The 19,952-nt window shown below is 45.2% G+C and overlaps 1 protein-coding gene across 2 annotated transcripts in view; it reads right to left on the bottom strand.

The window, feature by feature from the left end:
- Window positions 1-19,952, bottom strand: part of HSD11B1L (hydroxysteroid 11-beta dehydrogenase 1 like) — a 132,699-nt gene that overhangs the window by 1,196 nt on the left and 111,551 nt on the right. The window contains exons 6-7 of one of the 2 annotated variants that reach the window (XM_077475578.1): window positions 18,999-19,164; window positions 18,217-18,350 (exon numbers count right to left, since the gene is read on the bottom strand). In XM_077475578.1, coding sequence (XP_077331704.1) covers window positions 18,245-18,350; window positions 18,999-19,164 — 272 coding nt within the window. In that variant the 3' untranslated portion in view covers window positions 18,217-18,244. Of the gene's footprint in view, window positions 1-18,216; window positions 18,351-18,998; window positions 19,165-19,952 lie in introns of those variants that run through there. The other variant, XM_077475577.1, reaches the window with a different exon arrangement.

Genomic DNA, 19,952 nt, shown 5'->3' with positions numbered 1-19,952 from the left:
AGGGGAGGGTGCTGTGTCCATCAATGAACTTCAGAGAAAAGGATTTTATGGTGGGTACAAAAATCCTATTTTCTCTTTCATTCATTGACGGACACAACTCCAGTAATCTTGACCGCAGGGACGTCCCCAAGCAGTGTCATAATGAGGGGTGGGAACAGCAACATAGCTTCACCCTCAACCAGTGGTGCTCCCTAACAGGGGAGTCACCATCTGAACAAACCGCATCAGAACTTGCGGTCAACAAATGCAGCAAGGTGCATTAATATTCAAAAGGTAACTTTTTCTTAACAGAAGAGTGTAAAATTGTAACATTAAATTGCCGCCAGCAAAACTTTGCAGCCAAAGCAGGCATCAGACGATGCTACATGGTTACATAGTTAGTAAGGTTGAATAAAGACACCAGTCCATCCAGTTCAACCTGAGTGAATATCTACAATTGTCCCCATCCCTGTACGTTGCACACTCACATCGGTCCCTACCCTCAAGGAGCCCACAATCCAAGGTCCCCATTCATATACTAGGGCCAATTTTGGACAGAAGCCAATTAACCTACCTGCATGTCTTTGGAGTGTGGGAGGAAACCCACGCAGGCACAGGGAGAACATGCAAACTCCAGGCAGGTAGTGTCGTGGTTGGGATTCGAACCAGCGACCCTTTTTACTGTTAGGCAAGAGTGCTAACCACTATACCACTGTGCGCTTACATCCACTTTGTAGAACCTTGTAAAAGGTGTGAACGGATGACCAAGTCACCGCCTTACACACTTGAGCGACTGACGCTTGATGTCGGAAAGCCCAAGAGGTCCCAATTGCCCTGCTGGAATAGGCTGTGACAGGAAAGGGGGGCACCTGTCCCTTCAAGGCGTAAGCCTGGACCACAATCTGTCTGATCCACCTGGAAATGGTTGCTGACGAGATCACCATCCTTTTTTCCCAACCAGCTACCGAAACAAACAGAGAGTCTGACTTCCAGATGAGAGCTGTGGCAGACAGATATACCCTTGGAGACCGGACCACGTCCAGGGAATGGAGAGCCACCTCCTTAGGATGTGTCGGTTTAGGACATAGAGATGGCAACACAATGTCTTCATTGATGTGAAAAGCCGAAACCACCTTCAGTAGAAAAGAAAGTTGTGGACGCAACACCACCTTATCCTTGTGGATAACAAGATAGGGCGACTTGCAAGACAAGGCCGCCAGTTCCCCAAACCCTCCTGGTCAATGTAATGGCTACTAAGAAGACCACTTTCTGACAAAGAGTCAACAAGGGAATTTCCCTGATGTTCTCAAACGGCAGTTTCTGAAGCGGCAATAACACCAGGTTCAGATCCCACGGGGGCAAGGGTGGACGCAGCTGAGGGACTACATGCCGGAACCCTTGTACAAAGGTGCTCACTAGAGAGTGAAATGCCAGGGGTCATTGGAAAAAGACAACCAAGGCTGATATCTGTCCCTTAATGGTGCTTAAATCCAGCTTCTGGTCTACTCCTCACTGTAGGAACATCAGGATCCTGGAAACGGAATAGGTGCGTGGATGCCACCCCATCTCCTCACACATGGAGATATAGGCCTTCCATGTATGATGGTATATCTTTCGAGAAGAAGATTTCCGTGCCCTCAACATAGTTGAAATCACAGAGTCAGACAGGCCTCGGTTCCTTGCACCTGGCTCTCAACAGCCATGCCGTTAAAACCAGTGATGGTAAAGCAGGATGGGAAAATCGGACCTTGAGACAGAAGGTCTTCTCGCAGGGGAAGAATCTGTTGGTGGCAAAGAGAGGAATGCTATCTTGTAGCCCAATGAAATCAGTTCGCAGACCCATTGGTCGGACAGGCGAGAGGCCCACCAGGCTGCAAGCTCCCGAAGTCAACATTCATGCGGAAGCAATTTTGCTCGCTGGCTTGCTAGCCTTGTGAGTCCAGGGACGCTTCTGTCCCTCAGTAGTCGGATAGGGAGCATTTAGCTGAAGTCCCGGACGGATGAAAAAGTATCTTTTGAGCGGAAAATGAGGGCCCTTGCCTGCGGTGTGGCTTCTTACTCTTCCTGGCCTGTGGGAGCAAGGTGATTTTCACACCTGTGACATTAATAATGTCATCCAACGCGGCTCTAAAGAGCCGCTCACCAAGGAATGGTTGATCCGTCAAGGCTTTTTTTTTTTTTTTGCCAAATCAGGCCCTGCAGCACCACTGCTGACACTGAAGCCATGGAGTGCAAAGGAAGCGTATCCAGGCCTGCGTCACAACCGTACTTAAGGCCTGGCATTAACTGGTCTGCTAATTCCACGCAGACAGGAGTAGCCTGCTGCTTCTCCAATTCACGGTGCTGACCCCACAACCGTAAACAAGGAACAGGACACTGCCTCTGCCTTTCTGTCGGTAGGGTCCTTAAATACAGGAGTACCCTCTACCGGGACCGTGTTTTTTTAAGAAGTCTCTCCTCAAAGGGGTATCACACCACCATTCTTTTGGGGACCGAGAAGGTCCGCTGCGAGCTTCCCTATTCCTCGTATATGAACTTATCGAAATAAGTCAGATAGGGAAACACCTTAACTGTACAGGCTGGCTTACGGAACCCAAAAGGGACCGCTACTTCAGCAGAGGATCCTGCTGTATCCTGAATTTTCTGAGTATCACGCACAGCTGTGATAAGTGCTCCAATTAGCGATTTATCTTGCGTGGACCTGGACAGGGATCATCCTCACTGTCCAGTCGGTCCTGGTCAGCGTCATCTGACACATCAGAGCAGGGGGTGCCAGTCGCTGCGGGGCCCAAGTCTGAGCTCTCCCCAGAGGACGGAGGGGGGAGGGGCAGGGGCCGCTTTTTATCACCTTTGCTCCCGCACACAGCCTCCACCCTGGCAACGAACGTTTCAAGCACCACCGACAAAGTGTCCAAAGGCACTGCACTGTTTGCAGACGAGCCAGTTGCAATTTCAGGGAGTTCTGAAGCCATGCTGACTCACCCTGTCTGCCACCATTGGGGATTTAGGACAGGTGCACAATCCCAGCATCCTAGCTGCTGCAGACTGAGGGGCCCCTAACGCAGGACTCGCCACCGTGACCGAGTGCTGCGCTGTTCTGTTATAGGTGCCTTTGTCCAGTATCAGATCCCAGGTGTCCAGAGCAAAAAAATAAAAATGCACTGTTCTGAGCAACAGGGACCAGCGCTGGGGATAAAAACCACGCTGAGCTACAACAAAATGTCCGCTGGCCGCCCTGTATAAAGGGAAAATCACAGGGAAAATGGCCTCTGACCATGCTTTCCACTGAGACACACAGAAAATGGGCGACAAGCAACTGTACAGAGTGAATGAACAGAGATAATGGCAGCAGAACAGCGCTATGGCGACAGCACATGCAGAGCCTCCAGACACCCAGACGAGAGACCACAGACACCCAGGGACATAGACATCCAGCGCAGCCCCCGATCCAAGGTCAGAGCCCCCTGGAGGACCCCTGGCTCAGGTACACACCGCTCAGCAGCCTAGCCATGCAGCTTCCCCCATGGGGGGGGGGATAGGGAGAGAAGAGAGGGAGAAGAGGGACCCCCTAATCGACCTCCCAGGCAATGCCCAGCTGCTCAATCCCGCTGAGGCAGGAAGAGCTGTACTTACCATCCGGACGAGCTGAGGACATCCCATCACAGACCCACTCCGGAGCAGTACACTGTGACAAAGACATCGGTAGTCCAGTCATATGTGTGCCCTGGAGCTCACTGGCTGCCCCTGGAGCCTGAGGGGCATGCGTCTGCACACGCCCGATGACCAGGCTGGGGAGACTACAAGGATCTAGATTGTCACCCAGCTGGCTGTTGATAGCAGATCACAGGATCTTAAAATCTTGCACAAATGGCAAAAATCCAGAAAATTCCCAGGACCGATGTTCCCGCAGGGAGCCTAGGTCCTTCTCCTTCACTAGGCAGAAAAAACTGAGCTGCAGGAAGCAGGCTGAGGGGTTATTACCAGAGGGGCGAAACTGTAAAGTTGTGGAACTGTAAAGTTCTGTTGTTTTACACGTGTACTACATGTTCTTCATATGTAAAAATGTGAAAAATGGACCCTCGCGCTATTAAGTGCTCAAACGTGCAAAAATGACTAAATACGTGTCAAAAAATGGAAAAGTAAAAATTATAGCAATACAAAATCCACAGTGAAAGTGATACAAAAGTGCAAGTGTTGCTAAAAAATGCAGCGGGACAAACTAGTTAACACCAACTATCACATAAGAATAAACAAAGTAAAAAGTCCTGCGCAAATGGTGCCACTAAAAAATAAATGTATAAAGAAATATAAATGTATAAAAAAATATAATATATAAAGTCAATAAATCAAGGTGTACACACCGATGTGTGAAAACAGTGAAAAATAGGAGAAAAGGCGGGACCAGCTGTTCAAAAATAGATAAATCCAGGCTCTCAGAACTCTCACCTCAAAGATGGAATAATCAGGCAAAGTAAAATAACCCCAGAAGATTCTCCTTAAAGCGGAGGTCCACCCTAAAATGGACCTCCGCTCATCGGAATCCCCCCCCCTCCGGCGCCACAATCGGCACCTTTCAGGGGGGAGGGGGGTGCAGTTACCTGGATAATCCAGGTAACTGCACCCACTTCCGGGCTAGCTCTCTGCGGAACGGGGCGTACGTTCCGCAAGCGCCCGCCCCCTTCAGCAAGTGCCCCGCTGCCTGCTGGGAAACACACAGCTCCCAGAGGCAGCGGGGACCGTCCGGATTGCGCCGCGCGGCTCGCGCATGCGCAGTAGGGAACCGGGAAATGAAGCCGAAAGGCTCCATTTCCTGATTCCCATACCCAAGATGGCGGCGGGACCCGGCAGCCGAGCGAGCGATCGGCTTCGGGTGCCGACATCGCGGGCGCGCTGGACAGGTAAGTGTCACTATTTAAAAGTCAGCAGCTGCAGTATTTGTAGCTGCTGGCTTTTAAAAAAAAAAAAAAAAAAACGCGGAGTCCCGGTGGACTCCCGCTTTAATATTTCTCTATGTAATAACCAAGGAATAATAGATGAAGCCTGTAGTATATCCTTCTGCCACTAGAGGGCCATTTCCAATACTTGAATACAACACTGCAGCTTGTAATTCCGTGGTATAGAGCTTGAAAAAAACACAGAGGAGAGGGGGAGAGGGAGAAAGAGGGGGACTCCAATAGTGTAGTAGTTGAATGAATGGACAAATTTATTAAAGCATAAAAAATGGACTCTCACATAAGCAAAAAAAAAGGGTAACACAGAGCAGATAAAAATGAAGACCTGGCGTTTTCAGCCAGTCTTACAATGTTTCCGGTTGTCCTACGGCCACTTCCTACGCGTTACGTCACGTCATGTGACTTCCCCATTGAAGAAGTCACATGACGTGACGTAACGCGTAGGGAGTGGCCGTAGGACAACCGGAAACAGCGTAAGACTGGCTGAAAACGCCAGGTCTTCATTTTTATCTGCTCTGTGTTACCCTTTTTTTTGCTTATGTGAGAGTCCATTTTTATGCTTTAATAAGTTTGTCCATTCATTCAACTACTACACTATTGGAGTCCCCCTCTCTTTCTCCCTCTCCCCCTCTCCTCTGTGTTTTTTTCAAGCTCTATACCACGGAATTACAAGCTGCAGTGTTGTATTCAAGTATTGGAAATGGCCCTCTAGTGGCAGAAGGATATACTACAGGCTTCATCTATTATTCCTTGGTTATTACATAGAGAAATATTAAGGAGAATCTTCTGGGGTTATTTTACTTTGCCTGATTATTCCATCTTTGAGGTGAGAGTTCTGAGAGCCTGGATTTATCTATTTTTGAACAGCTGGTCCCGCCTTTTCTCCTATTTTTCACTGTTTTCACACATCGGTGTGTACACCTTGATTTATTGACTTTATATATTATATTTTTTTATAGATGTTCTTCATAGTTACATAGTTAGTTAGGTTAAATAAAGACACCAGTCCATCCAGTTCAACCTGAGTGAGTGTCTACAATTGTCCCTATCCCTGTACATTGCACACTCACATTGGTCCCTACAATCCAAGGTCCCCATTCATATACTAGGGCCAATTTACCTACCTGCATGTCTTTGGAGTGTGGGAGGAAACCGGAGTACCCGGAGGAAACCCACGCAGGCACAGGGAGAACATGCAAACTCCAGCAGGTAGTGTCGTGGTTGGGATTTGAACCAGCGACGCTTCTTACTGCTAGGTGAGTGTGCTAACCACTACACCACTGTGCCGCCATAACCACTACACCACTGTGCCGCCTAGTTCTCTCCTGAAGGTGGCGTAATAACCCTACGGTCAAGATTACTGGAGCTGTGTCCGTCAATGAACAAAAGAGAAAAAAATTCAGCATATATTTATTGGTTTGCGCAAAAATTATAGCATCTACAAACTATGCTGCATTTTCTGGAATTTACGCAGCTTTTACTTTATGACTGCCTATGCCGTTTCTTGAGGTGCTAAAATTGTAGGGCAGTATAAGCCCCCTTCCCCCAAAAAATTACCCCATTTGGAAAGTAAAAACCCCAAGGAATTTGCTAAGAGGCTTGTTGAGCACACTGAATATGTTATTTTTTTGTCACAAGTGACTGAAAGATAACAAAAAAAAAAAAAAAGCTGTCACTGAAATGATATATTGCTCACACACGCCATGGGCATATGTGAAATTACACCCCAAAATACATTCTGCTGCTTCTCCTGAGTACAGAGATACCACATGTGTGGGACTTTTTAACAGTCTAGCCGCGTACAGGACCCCGAAAACCAAGCACCGCCTACAGGCACAAGTTTTGGCAAAATTACAATAAATTTTTTCACAAAATTGTAATTAAATGATATATTACTCAAACATACCATGGGTATATTTTGCAGATCTCGCTTTTTGTCACAAAATTTTGAAAAAAAAAAAAATATCCTTTTCTTTCTTCATTTTCCAAAACAAATGAGAGCTGCAAAATACTCACCTCTTAGCAAATACCTTGAGGTGTTCAATTTCCAAAAAGGGGTCATTTGTGGGGGTTTTGTGCCATCTTGTCATTTCAGGGCCTTCGAAACTGTGATAGGTAGTGAGGAGCAAAATCACGCCCTTAGAAAGCCAGAAGGCAGTGATTGGATTTTGTGGTCCTATACGCAGCTAGGCTCCCAAAAAGTCCTACACATGTGGTATCCTCATATTCAGGAGAAGCAGCAAAATGTATTTTGGGGTGTAATTTCACATATGGCCGTGGCCTGTTTGAGCATCATATTATTTAGTGAGAACCTTGTTAAAAAATAAATAAATAAATAATTATTGTCATTTTCCCGAAACGTGTGTCAAAATATAAAATATTAGATGGACTCAGCAAATAGAAAGTAGCTTTGGGTGTCAACTTTTCAAAAAGAGGGGAGGGGGGTGGAACTATCCTGGCATTTTATGTACAACATTAGAAGCTTATGTCACACATCTCCCACTCTGCTAACCACTTGAAGAAAAAGCCCTTTGAGACGTTTTGTTTACATGAAAATATATATTTTTTTTGCTAGAAAATGACTCCCAAACATTATATATTTTTTAAAGCAAAGGCCCTACAGATTAAAATGCCGGGTGTTGCAATTTTTTTTTCACACAGTATTTGCTCAGCGATTTTTCAAAAGCATTTTTTTGGAAAAGAAAACAAACACTTTTTTGAATTTTAATGCACTTAAACACACTTTATTGCCCAAATGTTTGGTAAAATATAAAAGATGATCTTATGCTAACCTTTGCGCACAACTGTGTAGCGGCAACAAACTAAATACATTTTTAAAAGCCTTTACAGGTTACCACTTTAGATTTACAGAGGAGGTCTACTGCTAAAATTTCTGCCCTCGATCTGACATTTGCAGCCATACCTCACATGCATGATGCAATTTCTGTTTACATATGACACAAGACCAACGCTTGCATTCGCCTTTGCGCGCGAGCACAGGGGACAGGGGTGTTTTATTTTTTTTTATTTTATTATTTATTTTGCTTTTTTTTTTTTTTTTTTATACTATTCCTTTCATATTTTTTTTTTTATTATTATCATAGAGAATGTAAATATCTCCTATGATAGCAGTAGGTAGTGACAGGTACTCTTTTAAAAAAAAAATTGGGGTCCATTAGACTCTAGATCTCTCCTCTGCCCTCAAAGCATCTGACCACACCAAGATCGGTGTGATAAGATTCTTTTGCCAATGGCGCTGTTTATATCCGGCGCAAAGTCATGAAATTCTCGTAGCTTCCAGTTTCTTAGGCCATAGAGATGATTGGAGCCGTTCTGGTCTCTGATCAGCTCTATAGTTAGCTGGCAGAACCACCGGCTGCATTATCAGGTTCCCCGGTGGGACAGAAAAGCCAGAGAAAACCATGGAAGACGGCGGGGGGGGAATGGGTTGTTCCCTCCCACTGCTTGAAAAACAGTCTAGCCGCTAGGATTATTTTTACATGAAAGCTGACCTCTGGCTGAAAGAACGACACCAAGATAATACCTAAAGCTGCAGGCATCATAATAGCCACTCAAAGTCCAGCAACATACAAGTACGTTGCTGGTCCTTGTTGGTCATATATTGTAATGCTATTTTTTTTCAATCAGCCTGTGGGCTGATAGAAAAAAGATTGATCGGTGGGTATGTCCACCATTAGAAGACCACCCTGCATCCTCCCATTTCTAAGACATGCACCGTTTTTTTTTTTGTTTTTTTTAACTGTAGTGGTGAAATCATCTCCTACAGTGCTGGAGTCACTGATTTACGTATCGTGAGAGCAAACGCTGTTGCTGTCAAAATAAATCAGTGCTGCTATTGAATGGCGTGCCTGAAAAGAAAATAATGCTTAACAATAAAACACAGTAAACAGTAGAGTATAAAAGAATTACATACCTGAAAAGCAAACATAATAAAACATAGTAACAATAAAACATTGCAGTTAAGCATAAAATACAGTAAAAAAAAGCAGAACAATAGAGAGAGAACAATACAGAGAGAATGGAATAAAATTACAACTATTTTTGGCTTTTTTAATATATATATATATATATATATATATATATATATATATATATTATATATAATAATATATATATTTATTTGAAGTGTGCCCTAGTCTGTGCATTGCTGTACCCTACGCTAATACTCCAGTAGTGTGTGGTAGCATTTAAAACATTCACCGATGCACAGACCAGGTTGTCCAGGACAGGAGGGCCAATAATAGCGGGTGTCACGCCTATATCCACGTTTTCCTACAGGCACAACATTTTCTTTGGAGTGATCGTTGAGTAGGGGTACCAGGGAGGACATACGGAAGATGCCTCTCATGCAGCTGGCTCACTGCATTTGCATTGGGAAGGTGGGGCACAGCACCGTCTGGAAACAGAAGGGCTGTGACAATCTCTTCCTGGAATTTTATTGAAGGATCCAGTTCATCCTGAAGCTTTGTATAGCACATAAGCGTTCAGCAGAGCCAATTAGAATAAGTCCACAATACCAGTCGCCATTTGAATTTGGACTGTCGTATCTGTGTGAAGGGAGGACAGAAGGAAAACATTCCGATTATCCCTCCACTTCACTGCGAGAAAATTATTACTTCTCCAGCAGGCTCTCTCCCCCAGCCTAAGTTGGAAATCTACAAGCCGCTGGGGTAAGCCCCGGCGCTTAGATCGCACGGTGCCACATGCACCAATTCCATGATCAAACAAGTCAATAAAAAGTGGCAGGCTTGTGTAATAACTGTCCGTGTACAAGTGGTACCACTTTCCAAATAAGGGTGACACCAAGTCCCACACAATCTTACCAGCGCTCCCTATGTAGTTTGGGCAGTTCTCTGGCTACACGTGACTATCTTTCCCTCATAAACCATAAAACTATATGTATAGCCTGTTGCCCTGTCACAGAGCTTATACATCTTGACCCCATATCTGGCACACTTGCTGGGAAGATACTGTTGAAAGACAAGCAGCCAGAAAACTTAAAATCAGGGACTCATCAATGCAGATAACTTGATGGGAAGTAAACAAGGCTGCAAACTATTGAAGTGGTTTACGAGGGGCCGAATTTTGTGGAGCCGATCATATTCAGGGTCACCCCAAGGATGCAGAGAACACGGGCATATGATGAATTGGGTCAGTGGACCAATATGACCGCAACTCACTTTTTGTAGTTATGCCCATGAGGAGGGATAGGCCCAGAAAGGTCTTAACTTCGGAAACCGTAATAGGTTTCCATTCCCTGGCAAGGGCCAAATGGGGATTTGCGGCGATGAATTGACCAGCATACAAATTGCTTTGGTCCACAATAGAGCTATAGAGATTTTCAGTGAAAAACAGCTAATAAAAATCAAGTGACGTAAAATCAACTGTTTCCACCTGAATTTCAGGTTAGTCAGTGAATGGGGGAAGTACGGGTGCTGCAGAAGTGGTGGGCTCCCAATTAGGATTGGCAAATGCAGCAGGAAGGGCAATATGGGCTCGACGGGCCTGTGCTTGCCTTCTTGGTGGCTGCGGGGCACTACTTGAGCTATCCATCGCACCAGCTTGAACTGCACCTATGGGACTCGCCACATGACCGCATGTTACCGCAGTGCTGGTTTGACTAAAACCTGGGTGTACTAGGCCCTGGTGCTTGCCAGTTCACCAGAAGGATGAGCGTCACTAGTACTGGCTTTCTGCTTCATACAAGAGCCCTGTGGTTCTTGCACCTCAACAACAGAAGAACGGGGTCGGGTACGTCTGACCTTAGCAGGGACCACTACTCTGTCGCCAGAGCTATCTGTCAGGGTGCAGCTGCTGTCTACTGGATTGTATTCTGAGCCTAAATCTGACAGATGGATGACTTCCTCTTCACTCTCATCTGTCATGCTCAGAAATGTGTAGGCCTCTTCACTAGTGTACCTTCGATTGGACATTGTAGCTTCTAAATTAACTGGTACAACTAGTGAAATGCACATGCAAAAAGAGCACCTGATTGTCAGAGCCTGCTTCAATCGCTACCAAAAAAACTGTTAGCGTTCGCAGGGATCACGCCTGACTCTGCGAACTCTGCACTTATGCATTTTGTAAGTAACAGTGATCGATTGATACTGCACTTGGGTGAGCTGGGCTGGGCGGAGGGGCTAAACGCAGGTGCTAGCAGGTTTCTGGGCTAATCCCGCTAACACCATGTCTTTGGAAACCCTAAACTCTTGGGGATGCTAGTATAGATCTGATCAGCTCAAATACAGTGATCCATTCAGACACTATACTACTTAGGGAGGTGTATGGTGCATGCGTGGGTGTTAACGCTACTGGCACTAATCTAACACTGCCTGGGGCTGACGCAAACCCTGACGCTAAAACCAGATGTCACCCACCGGGTGATCAGGGGATTAAACCTTTATTGGGTAATATATGGTGGGTACCCTGACACTATATAAAATGAACTAACCAATCAGCGTCACCCGTAACAATAATACAGTGATCATTGGTGACAGGGGGTGAAAGGGTTAACTAGGGGCAATCAGGGGGTTTAAGGGGGTACCCTAAAGCTACCTGGGGCTACTACTAGCTGCCCTAACACTGATTAGAGTCACAAATGACACCAATACAGTGCTCAGTGAAAAATCAGAAAACTGCACTTGGTGACACTGTGTCAGGTCACCTTGAGGCAAGGTGGCAGATGCACACCGAAGGGATCGGGAGTGCACCGCAAGGTTGTGGACCCTAAGGCTGACTGCTGCGGGCGGGAGACAGATCCCACCGAGGTTAGAGCATAAGATTCCCTGGGGCGCGGAGTCTAAGAGCCAGCAGGTGTTCACCAGAGCCTCTAGTGGTGAGGATGGACTTGGCTGCAACTGGCTCCAGGTCGTGACCCCCAGGGTCCCCAGCTCGCACCCACAGTAGGCAACAGGAGGACAGGGATAGTGAGAGATAAAGCCAAGGTCGGGGCCACAAGCAGACAGGAATAGTCAGGGACACGCCAATAGGTCAGGATCACAGGCAAACAGGGATAGTCAAGGACACGCCAAAGTCGGTAACGGAACAACAAAAGAGCACATGGCAGGTAACAGGAAGCTAAACACACAAAGGAATACACAATGGTTGATCAGCAGGGTTGGCCTGCAGTGCACAGGTTAATATAGAGTTCTGTGATAGGAGCTAGGGTGGAGTCATGCCAGAGGATGGATTACAAAAGCAGTCAGGTGAGGGTCGGCTGGTCTCTAGAGATGAACACATGGAAACAGGTAAGCAAACTCTATTGCATAACCACGACACACTGACAGGGAGTGGAATGGAAGAGTTCCACAAGAGGAAAAGACATCACTTCCCCTGCCTGTGCTTACACTTACACAGGCAGGGGAGGCATTTCATTTGCTAGAACCGATCAGTAGGTCCAGGAATGAAGACTGATCAGTTCTGTAACAAATCCGACAACTGCAGGCACAGGGGTGGGGGGCACGCTCGCACCCCCTGCCTGCGGTAGAGAGGGACGTACAGGTACACCCATTTGTGCACCCGTGCCATTCTGCTGATCTACATTGACAAACGGCGGTCGGCAAGTGGTTAAAAAAAAAAAGTGGTGTTTTCGCCTTTCTATGGTTTTATAAAGCTTTCCAGTCCAGTAGGGCAATGGATGAGTCTGCCAACGAAGATTTGAATGGACAAATTAAATATCCAAAAGTGATTAGTATTGATAACAGTACTATCATGGTTACATACAAGTAAAGCTGCAGAGGCAGGATACTAACTGCCTTCTACTGCAAAGCATTAGTATGCTGGACGTTGGAAAGAAAAGTTGTAGATGACAAGAAAGCAATGTTAAAAACTGATCTGCATGTTTGGATACTTTTGAAATGAGGACACAGTGACACTCTCTGGGATGATGCCTTAGAGCTAACCTCGTCAGTTTTTATCAAGCTTCAGTTCATTGCAGGCAGGGAAAGCACATCTGTGGCAGAAAATGAATTGCCTGATTGCCACGGTGGTCTTAAAACCATAATCATTACTGTTGTTCCCAGCTCATGTTTAAAGAACATTTCCACTATATTACAAAATATAAGCAAATTGTTAAGGAAGATAAGGAGACTGTGGAATGTAGACAACAAACCCACTGTAGAGAAGACTGGCAGATAAGTTTATGCTTATTCTCTTAGACCCCATTCACACCTGAGCGTTTTGTAGCTTGAAGCCTGAAGCTACAAAATGCTAGAAGGGAAAAATTATATTATTCTCAATGGAGATGGTTCACATCTCCACTACATGTCGCTTGAAGCCGAACGCCTGAAGCTCAAATAAGTTCCGGACCCTTTTTTCTCGCTCGAATTGAGCAGATTTGGGCGTTTTTCTTCTTTTAACATTGGTGACCTTTTGCCCTGCACAAAATCACAGTAAAAAACGCAGTTAAAAATGCTGCGATAATTATATAGTATAATTTTTTTTTCTAACTAAAGTGGCGGTCGTTGCATTAGTTTCTGTCGCACCGTATTCGTGCAGCGGTCTTACAAGTGCACTTTTTGGGGAAAAAAAATACACTTTTTTGAATTAAAAAATAAGACAGCAGTAAAGTTAGCCCAATTTTTTTTTTATATTGTGAAAGATAATATTACGCAGAGTAAATTGATAGTCAACATGTCACGCTTCAAAATTCTCTACCAATCATGGTGATACCTCACATGTATTTGAACACCGTTTTCATATGTGGGCGCTAGTCACCTATGCGTTTGCTTCTGCACGCAAGCTGGGCGGGACAGGGAGCGTTTAAAAATGTTTTTCTAAAACTGTTCTTTTAAAAAAAAATTGTGTCACGTTTATTCCTATTACAAGGAATGTAAACATCTCTTGTAATAGAAAAAAAGAATGACAGGACCTCTTAAATATGAGATCTGGGGTCAAAAAGACCTCAGATCTCATATTTATGCTAAAATGCAATAACAAAAAATTTTTTCCTTTAAGAGCTATGGGTGGAAGTGACGTTTTGCAATGGTATGGATACCGGTGGGGGCCATCTTCCCCTCGCTCGTCTCCATACCCAGCAAGGAAGAACATTCTATTGCCTCTGCCGCCGATGGCTCTGGTAAGCGGCAGAGGGCACCGGAGCGTGGTGGGAGTGGCCCTCCTCCGCTAAAAGTGATCTTGCGGTGAATCTGCTGCAGAGACCACTATTATCGAAAACCGGACCACCGGCTGAAGAAGAGGATACCAGGGTTATGTCAGCTAGCTGCTGCCATAACAACAATATTCCTCTTCAAAGTTAGGGCGAATATCAGCGTGCGGCGGTGCGGTAGTGGTTAAGGAGCCTTCACCTTCCATATTTTCGGTCATTGGTTCCAAGGTGGACCAAAACGGCTGGGTCATGCCCAGCCCCTCCCAGTAATTTATCAACCCCGTCCACAACACGCCGAACCCTGGCACCAGGGAGACAGCAAACCATTCGGTGAGGCGATCCTGCCAACAAATTATTCAGTCCTTCCGATTATAGAATCCCCATTACCACTAACTGTCTAGGCCTACCTGCACTACCCTTACCACTCCTAGTAGATGGGCTTCTCTCCCATGGTAGTGGTAGACTTAAATTAGTTTGCAAATTTGTATTGCTGTCCGTATCACTACTATGGAGATTCAACCAAGTATGTGTCCAGGTGACCACTGTCACAGAGAGAAAGTGATGGGAACTCTAGGATATTACAGTTGTCAATAGAACAAGTAGTGAGGGTAAATCTTCCAATGAGGCGACAGCTGTCATTGTAAATCCCCTCACTCTGTATATGTAGCCCTGGTGCTGATGCCCCGCTTAAAAGAGACGTTTTGGTTTTGTTTAAATCACACTTATCTAGGAGGATGCAGCATAGGTCTGATGCTGCATCTGTCCCCCGCTAGCTTGAAGACTGAGAATTGAGCGATCAAATCCCATTGATTGCTTAGTTCTCCGTGAGCGGAGAGCTGGTGAGGACAGTCAGCGGCTCTCTACTTTGACACAATAGGAGCAGTCCAGTGTCTGGCAGGAGAAATGGGCACCAGAACAACGAAGAAGAGGTACCTTGTTATAAGCCACTGGTCAAGTGGTGTAGTCTGTTGAAACAGAGCGCACATGGAGCAACATGGTATATTACTGTTTTTTTCGGATATTGCACTGTGGTTGGATCTGGGAGAGCTGACTCTTATGCCGCGTACACACGACCAGACTTATGTCTGACAGACTTCCGAAGGAGTTCTGCCGGAGTTCTGCCGGAGTTCCGACAGAGTTCTGACGGACTTTTCGAATGAGCGGACTTGGCCACACACAATCACACCAAACTCCGACGGATTCGAACGTGATGACGTACGACTGGACTCGAATAAGGAAGTTCATAGCCAGTAGCCAATAGCTGCCCTAGCGTCGGTTTTAGTCCGTCGGAATAGCATACACACGAGCGAATTTTTCGGTAGAAACTGGGTCTGGCGGAGTTCCGTCGGAAAAATTTGAAGCATGTTCCATTTTCTAAAGTCTGTCAGACTTTTGCGAATCAAAAGTCCGTTGCAGCCCACACACGATCGAAAAGTCTGACAGAATCATTCCGTCAGACTTTAGGCTTTAGGGACATTCTGACCAGCTGACAGATTTACGCAAAGAGTACCTAATGGACACTGGTGTGTAGTTGACACACATTGGGTGCTTAGCCCTTTGCAGCATGAAGGGGATGAAGCATTTGAATATTGTCTGCTGAAAAATACAAGATGCTGACCACGCTCATAAAGGCTTGGAGCCACTGCAAGCATTGTGGGAAAGCACTGCTGGTTCTGCTGCCAAGCATCCTATCCCCACATATTTTCAGGGTGGACTGGAGCACAGGCTATTGCATGGTTGTGGAGGTCTGCGGGCAGGGGGCTCATCGGAATCTGAAAGCGGGCCCCCAGATCCCACCCCCCCAGTGGGGAAGCCAATGAGTCATCGGTTGTTAAGGAAATCGGCAGCCGGCTTTCCAGACCTGATCCTCTCCTTAACAACCAGCTATTTGAAAATTAAATGTAATGACACAAATTTCAATGAAATTCGTTACAATTTCATTTGGAGATTCAGATATATCTGAATGATCAAAAATTCGTCCAAATTTACATTCAGATCAAAATAAATTGTACTTGTCCACAGAGCAGAATGAAGCTGCCAGCCAACTGTTAGAAAGTGTGAGAAGGCTGCACTTCGATGAGGTCTACAGGAAAAGCCAGTTAGATCTCACCCCACTGCACACTTTTGCTCAAAGCTGTAGCGCAGAATCAGGCACACAAAGATCTATTGTACTCAAACCACATCAAAATCAAGAGTCTCCTGTCTTTTGGTAAGCTACAGGGACAGTCGGAGCCTGAAGAGATTTAAGACAAAGTGGTGACAACGAAGGCTGGGTGCAGAGATCAGGAATGGGCTCTTTGGGGGGGGGGGGATTACTAGAACTGGAGCATTCAATCTGGTGCAGCTGTGCATGGTAGCCAATCGGTTTCTAAATTCAGTTTGTTCAATTAAAATGATACCAAAGTCTTGTTTTGTTTGCTTAACTAACTCATCCGCTGTATAGTAAAATCAAGGAGGGTGGTATCCCCTCTCGTTGTGGAGCAACGTCATATGATGTCGCCCCAGTGTCACCGCTCTTGCGTGCATGCAGCGCAGTGATCGCAGTCACGCTGTGACCCTGATCTCTGTAAAGAGCCGATGATGTGGCTCTTTACCCATGTGATCAGCTGTGTCCAATTACAGCCGATCACATGTAAACACAAAAGTACTGTTTATTTATCAGCTCTCCACGCCTCACACTGACAGAGTGTGGGGTGAGGAGAGCCGATCAGACTGTACAGGTAATCAGGGCACTGATGATCAGTGCAGCCCCAGTAGTGCCCAGCAGTGACACCAATCCGTGCCCATAAGTGATGCCAGTCAGTGCCGCCTATCAATGCTACCTATCAGTACCCATCAGTGTGGCATACTAGTGCCTCATCAGTGCCACCTAATGCCCTTCAGTGCCACCTAATCATTTCCCATAAGTAAAAATTGGCCTGGGCAGGAAGGAGGTAAAAGTGCCCTGGTTAAAAATAACAAACCTGTTATACTTACCTGCTCTGTGTAGTGGTCTTGCACAGAGCAGCCCGAATCATCCTCTTCTCTGTCCCCTTGCTGATGCTCCTGGCCCCTCCCTCCTGCCGAGTGCCCCCACAGCACAGCCCCATTCAGACATGGAGCTGCGGATCGGCCCTCTCTCTTCATTGGCTCACTGACTTTGATTAACAGCAGCGGGAGCCTTTGAGTCTCAGCAAGTGCCATGTGCTGAGGGACCGAAGGATGCTTGCTGGAGGAAACTGGCCTATGGAAGCGTGGTTGGAGAGGTGAGGGTCTTTCGTCTGTAGCTTCAGGTGTGAAAGTACTTCTTGAGGGTGAGGTGCCAGAAGTGGCTGCAAACAACTGACTGCTCGAATTGGGTCTCAGATTTACTAACTGTCCCCTCTTTCATCAGCCTCATTTTGAGGCTATTATAGGGCTTAATCTGAGCACCCCAAACCAAAAACTGAGAAATCACTTTGAAAAACATCCCCCTAGCATTTCTGGCCATGGCCACCTTCAGTAAGGACAAATGATTAAAGAGGAAGTAAACCCTCCCACTCTGATGCTTCTTTTCATTTAGTCCATTATAATAAGTCATTATCAGACTATAGCCACTGTAATCCAGCCCAAATCGCATATTACTTACTGTTTAAAGAAACTTTAAAAAAACTTGTTTCCAGGGGTAAGGCAGCGCCATCTTAAGTATTATTTTCTGAGTCCACAGTGGAGTGCATTTCCGCCCTTACATTGACCACTTCCTGTACTGTTAACCAAGCCTCCTTCTCAATCCAATGTTTCTATGGCAACCCTGCTTCCCTGTTCATAGCTTACTTGTTTATTTCATAGTATTTACTTGTGCCGATGTCTAATGTTTCCCTTTGTCAGACTTATCAGCTTCAGCTGATAAGACTGCAGTATTGGCCAAGTTTAGACTGTATGTGAGGTCACATGGTGTGTAGGAGGAAGCTCTGAGTGATTAGTAGAGTTCAGTGTTGTGCCGTAGGAAGTCCTGATAACAGATAGATAAGAGAGTGTGCCTTAAATCAGGGGAGATCTTGGCATGCTCAGTGACTTCATTCTATAGAACAACAAGGATTACAACAATACTAAGCAAGTAAGGAGATATCTACAAGCAGTGTTCATTAGGGTTTTTTATGTTTATTTTACATGGGACAAAGTTGTTGTGGGGGAGGGTTTACAACCACTTTAATGTAGCATTTACTTCTTAGCTCAAGTATGCATGCAGGAGAGTGTGCTTAGCTGAGAAAAACCCTGCTGAAGACTCCTGTGATGTATGACATAAGTTGCCTAGGCAGGAAACCCGGAAGTAACTAAAACGTAAAAAAAACAAAAGTTTGAAACAGGTAAAGATGATATACTTTCCTATCCTTTACTATACTTTTCCCTTTTCTTTACTAATGTTAGCATGAGGATTAAAAATAATCAATGTTGATTGAGAGAGTGAAGCTCCACTTTAATAGGACCCCTAGAATGAGCCTATATGTGTCACTGTGACTCTGGGGTTGAAACCAGGATGGGCAGCCTTTGAACAGGTAAGGGGGACATCATTTATTTCCAGGGGCTCTTCTGGGGATTATTGCTGCAGTTGTTATGCTTTCATAAATGCCTATGTTCCTTTTAATGTTCTGTATTTATTTTAATTTAGGTAGTTCTCATGATAAATCAATGGGGAGATTTACTAAAACCGGTGCACACAGAATCAGGGGCAACTGTGCATAGTAACCAATCAGCTTCTGTTTTTTTTTTTCAAAGCCCAATTGAACAAACTGAAGTTAAAAGCTGATTACTATGCACAGTTGCACTAAATTATGTGTGCACCAGTTTTAGTAAATGTCCCCCATTGTTTCCCCTTGGGTTCTGTGTTCCAAGTTGTATTTTTTCCCCCTTCTTGTCCTTCAAGGTATTATTATACTTTATTTATGCAAGCAAAATTTCAATAAAATAAACTTTTTACTCACTTGATTTTCTCCATGGCTGACTGGGTATCAATAAGGCCAAGGATGCACAACGTGATGGAGACAGGTATATTTTTCATGGCTAGTTCATGTCGCAGAGACCAAAAGAAACCATCCAATGCAAACTTTGTTGCACTATATGAAGTGGTAAATGGGGTTGCAACTTTACCTGGATGATCAAATAACATATCAGAACAAACTCTCATGTAATGTAACTTATGCAACACCCTCAACATTAATTCATGTACTAATAATTTGTAACAAAAGTTAAGTTATCTTTTAAAGCGGATAACTAGGATAACAAATCTCGTCTAAAAGAGAAGAGCCATGTGTATTCTTACTTGAGCCATGATGTAAGGCCACATTCACAGCATTTGCAATATGCACCGTTTACATTTCCATACCTTGGCTTATTTCCAGGACAACAAAGCACACCTTCTTTCTCCGTTTGCAGTAGTTACAAATCCCCACCAGGATTCTCACATTGTTGTTGCTCCTTTCCATCTCATATTTTGGGCTACAACAAAATGAATAACAACCCTCCTTTTTTGAGGTCATTAAATAGATTATCATTTTAGTTGTCCTCAAAGAAGGTTCAGATGCCATTTAGTTTGAAAAAATCCAGGATGTAGATATGTAAATATTGGGAGCAGGGCCGGATTAACATAGGGGCTATTGGAGCTGCAGCTCCAGGCCCCTTTCTCAAGATAGGCCCATTTGCCCCAAAAAAAAATAAAAAATAAAGATCGACTTCGAGAATTGTAGCTCGGCGATCAGGAGTCACAGAGACCCCACCTTTGGGGGGTAGGTAGCTAAAGACCCACTCCAGCACTGGTTCAAATATGAGGCTGCCATCATCTATGGTTCCGGAGATACAGGGCTCCTTGCGCAGCCTGTCAGAAGCTGCATACAGAGCGACAGTATAAATACAAGCTGGAACACTCTGCAGCAGACGGA

This window comes from Lithobates pipiens, unplaced genomic scaffold, assembly GCF_037356315.1.
Source record: "Lithobates pipiens isolate NorthernLeopardFrog02 unplaced genomic scaffold, aLitPip1_a1.2 Scaffold_13, whole genome shotgun sequence".
Lineage (NCBI taxonomy): Eukaryota > Metazoa > Chordata > Amphibia > Anura > Ranidae > Lithobates > Lithobates pipiens.
The sequence above is the reverse complement of the archived record's forward strand: the minus strand, read 5'-3'. Positions and strand labels throughout refer to the sequence as shown.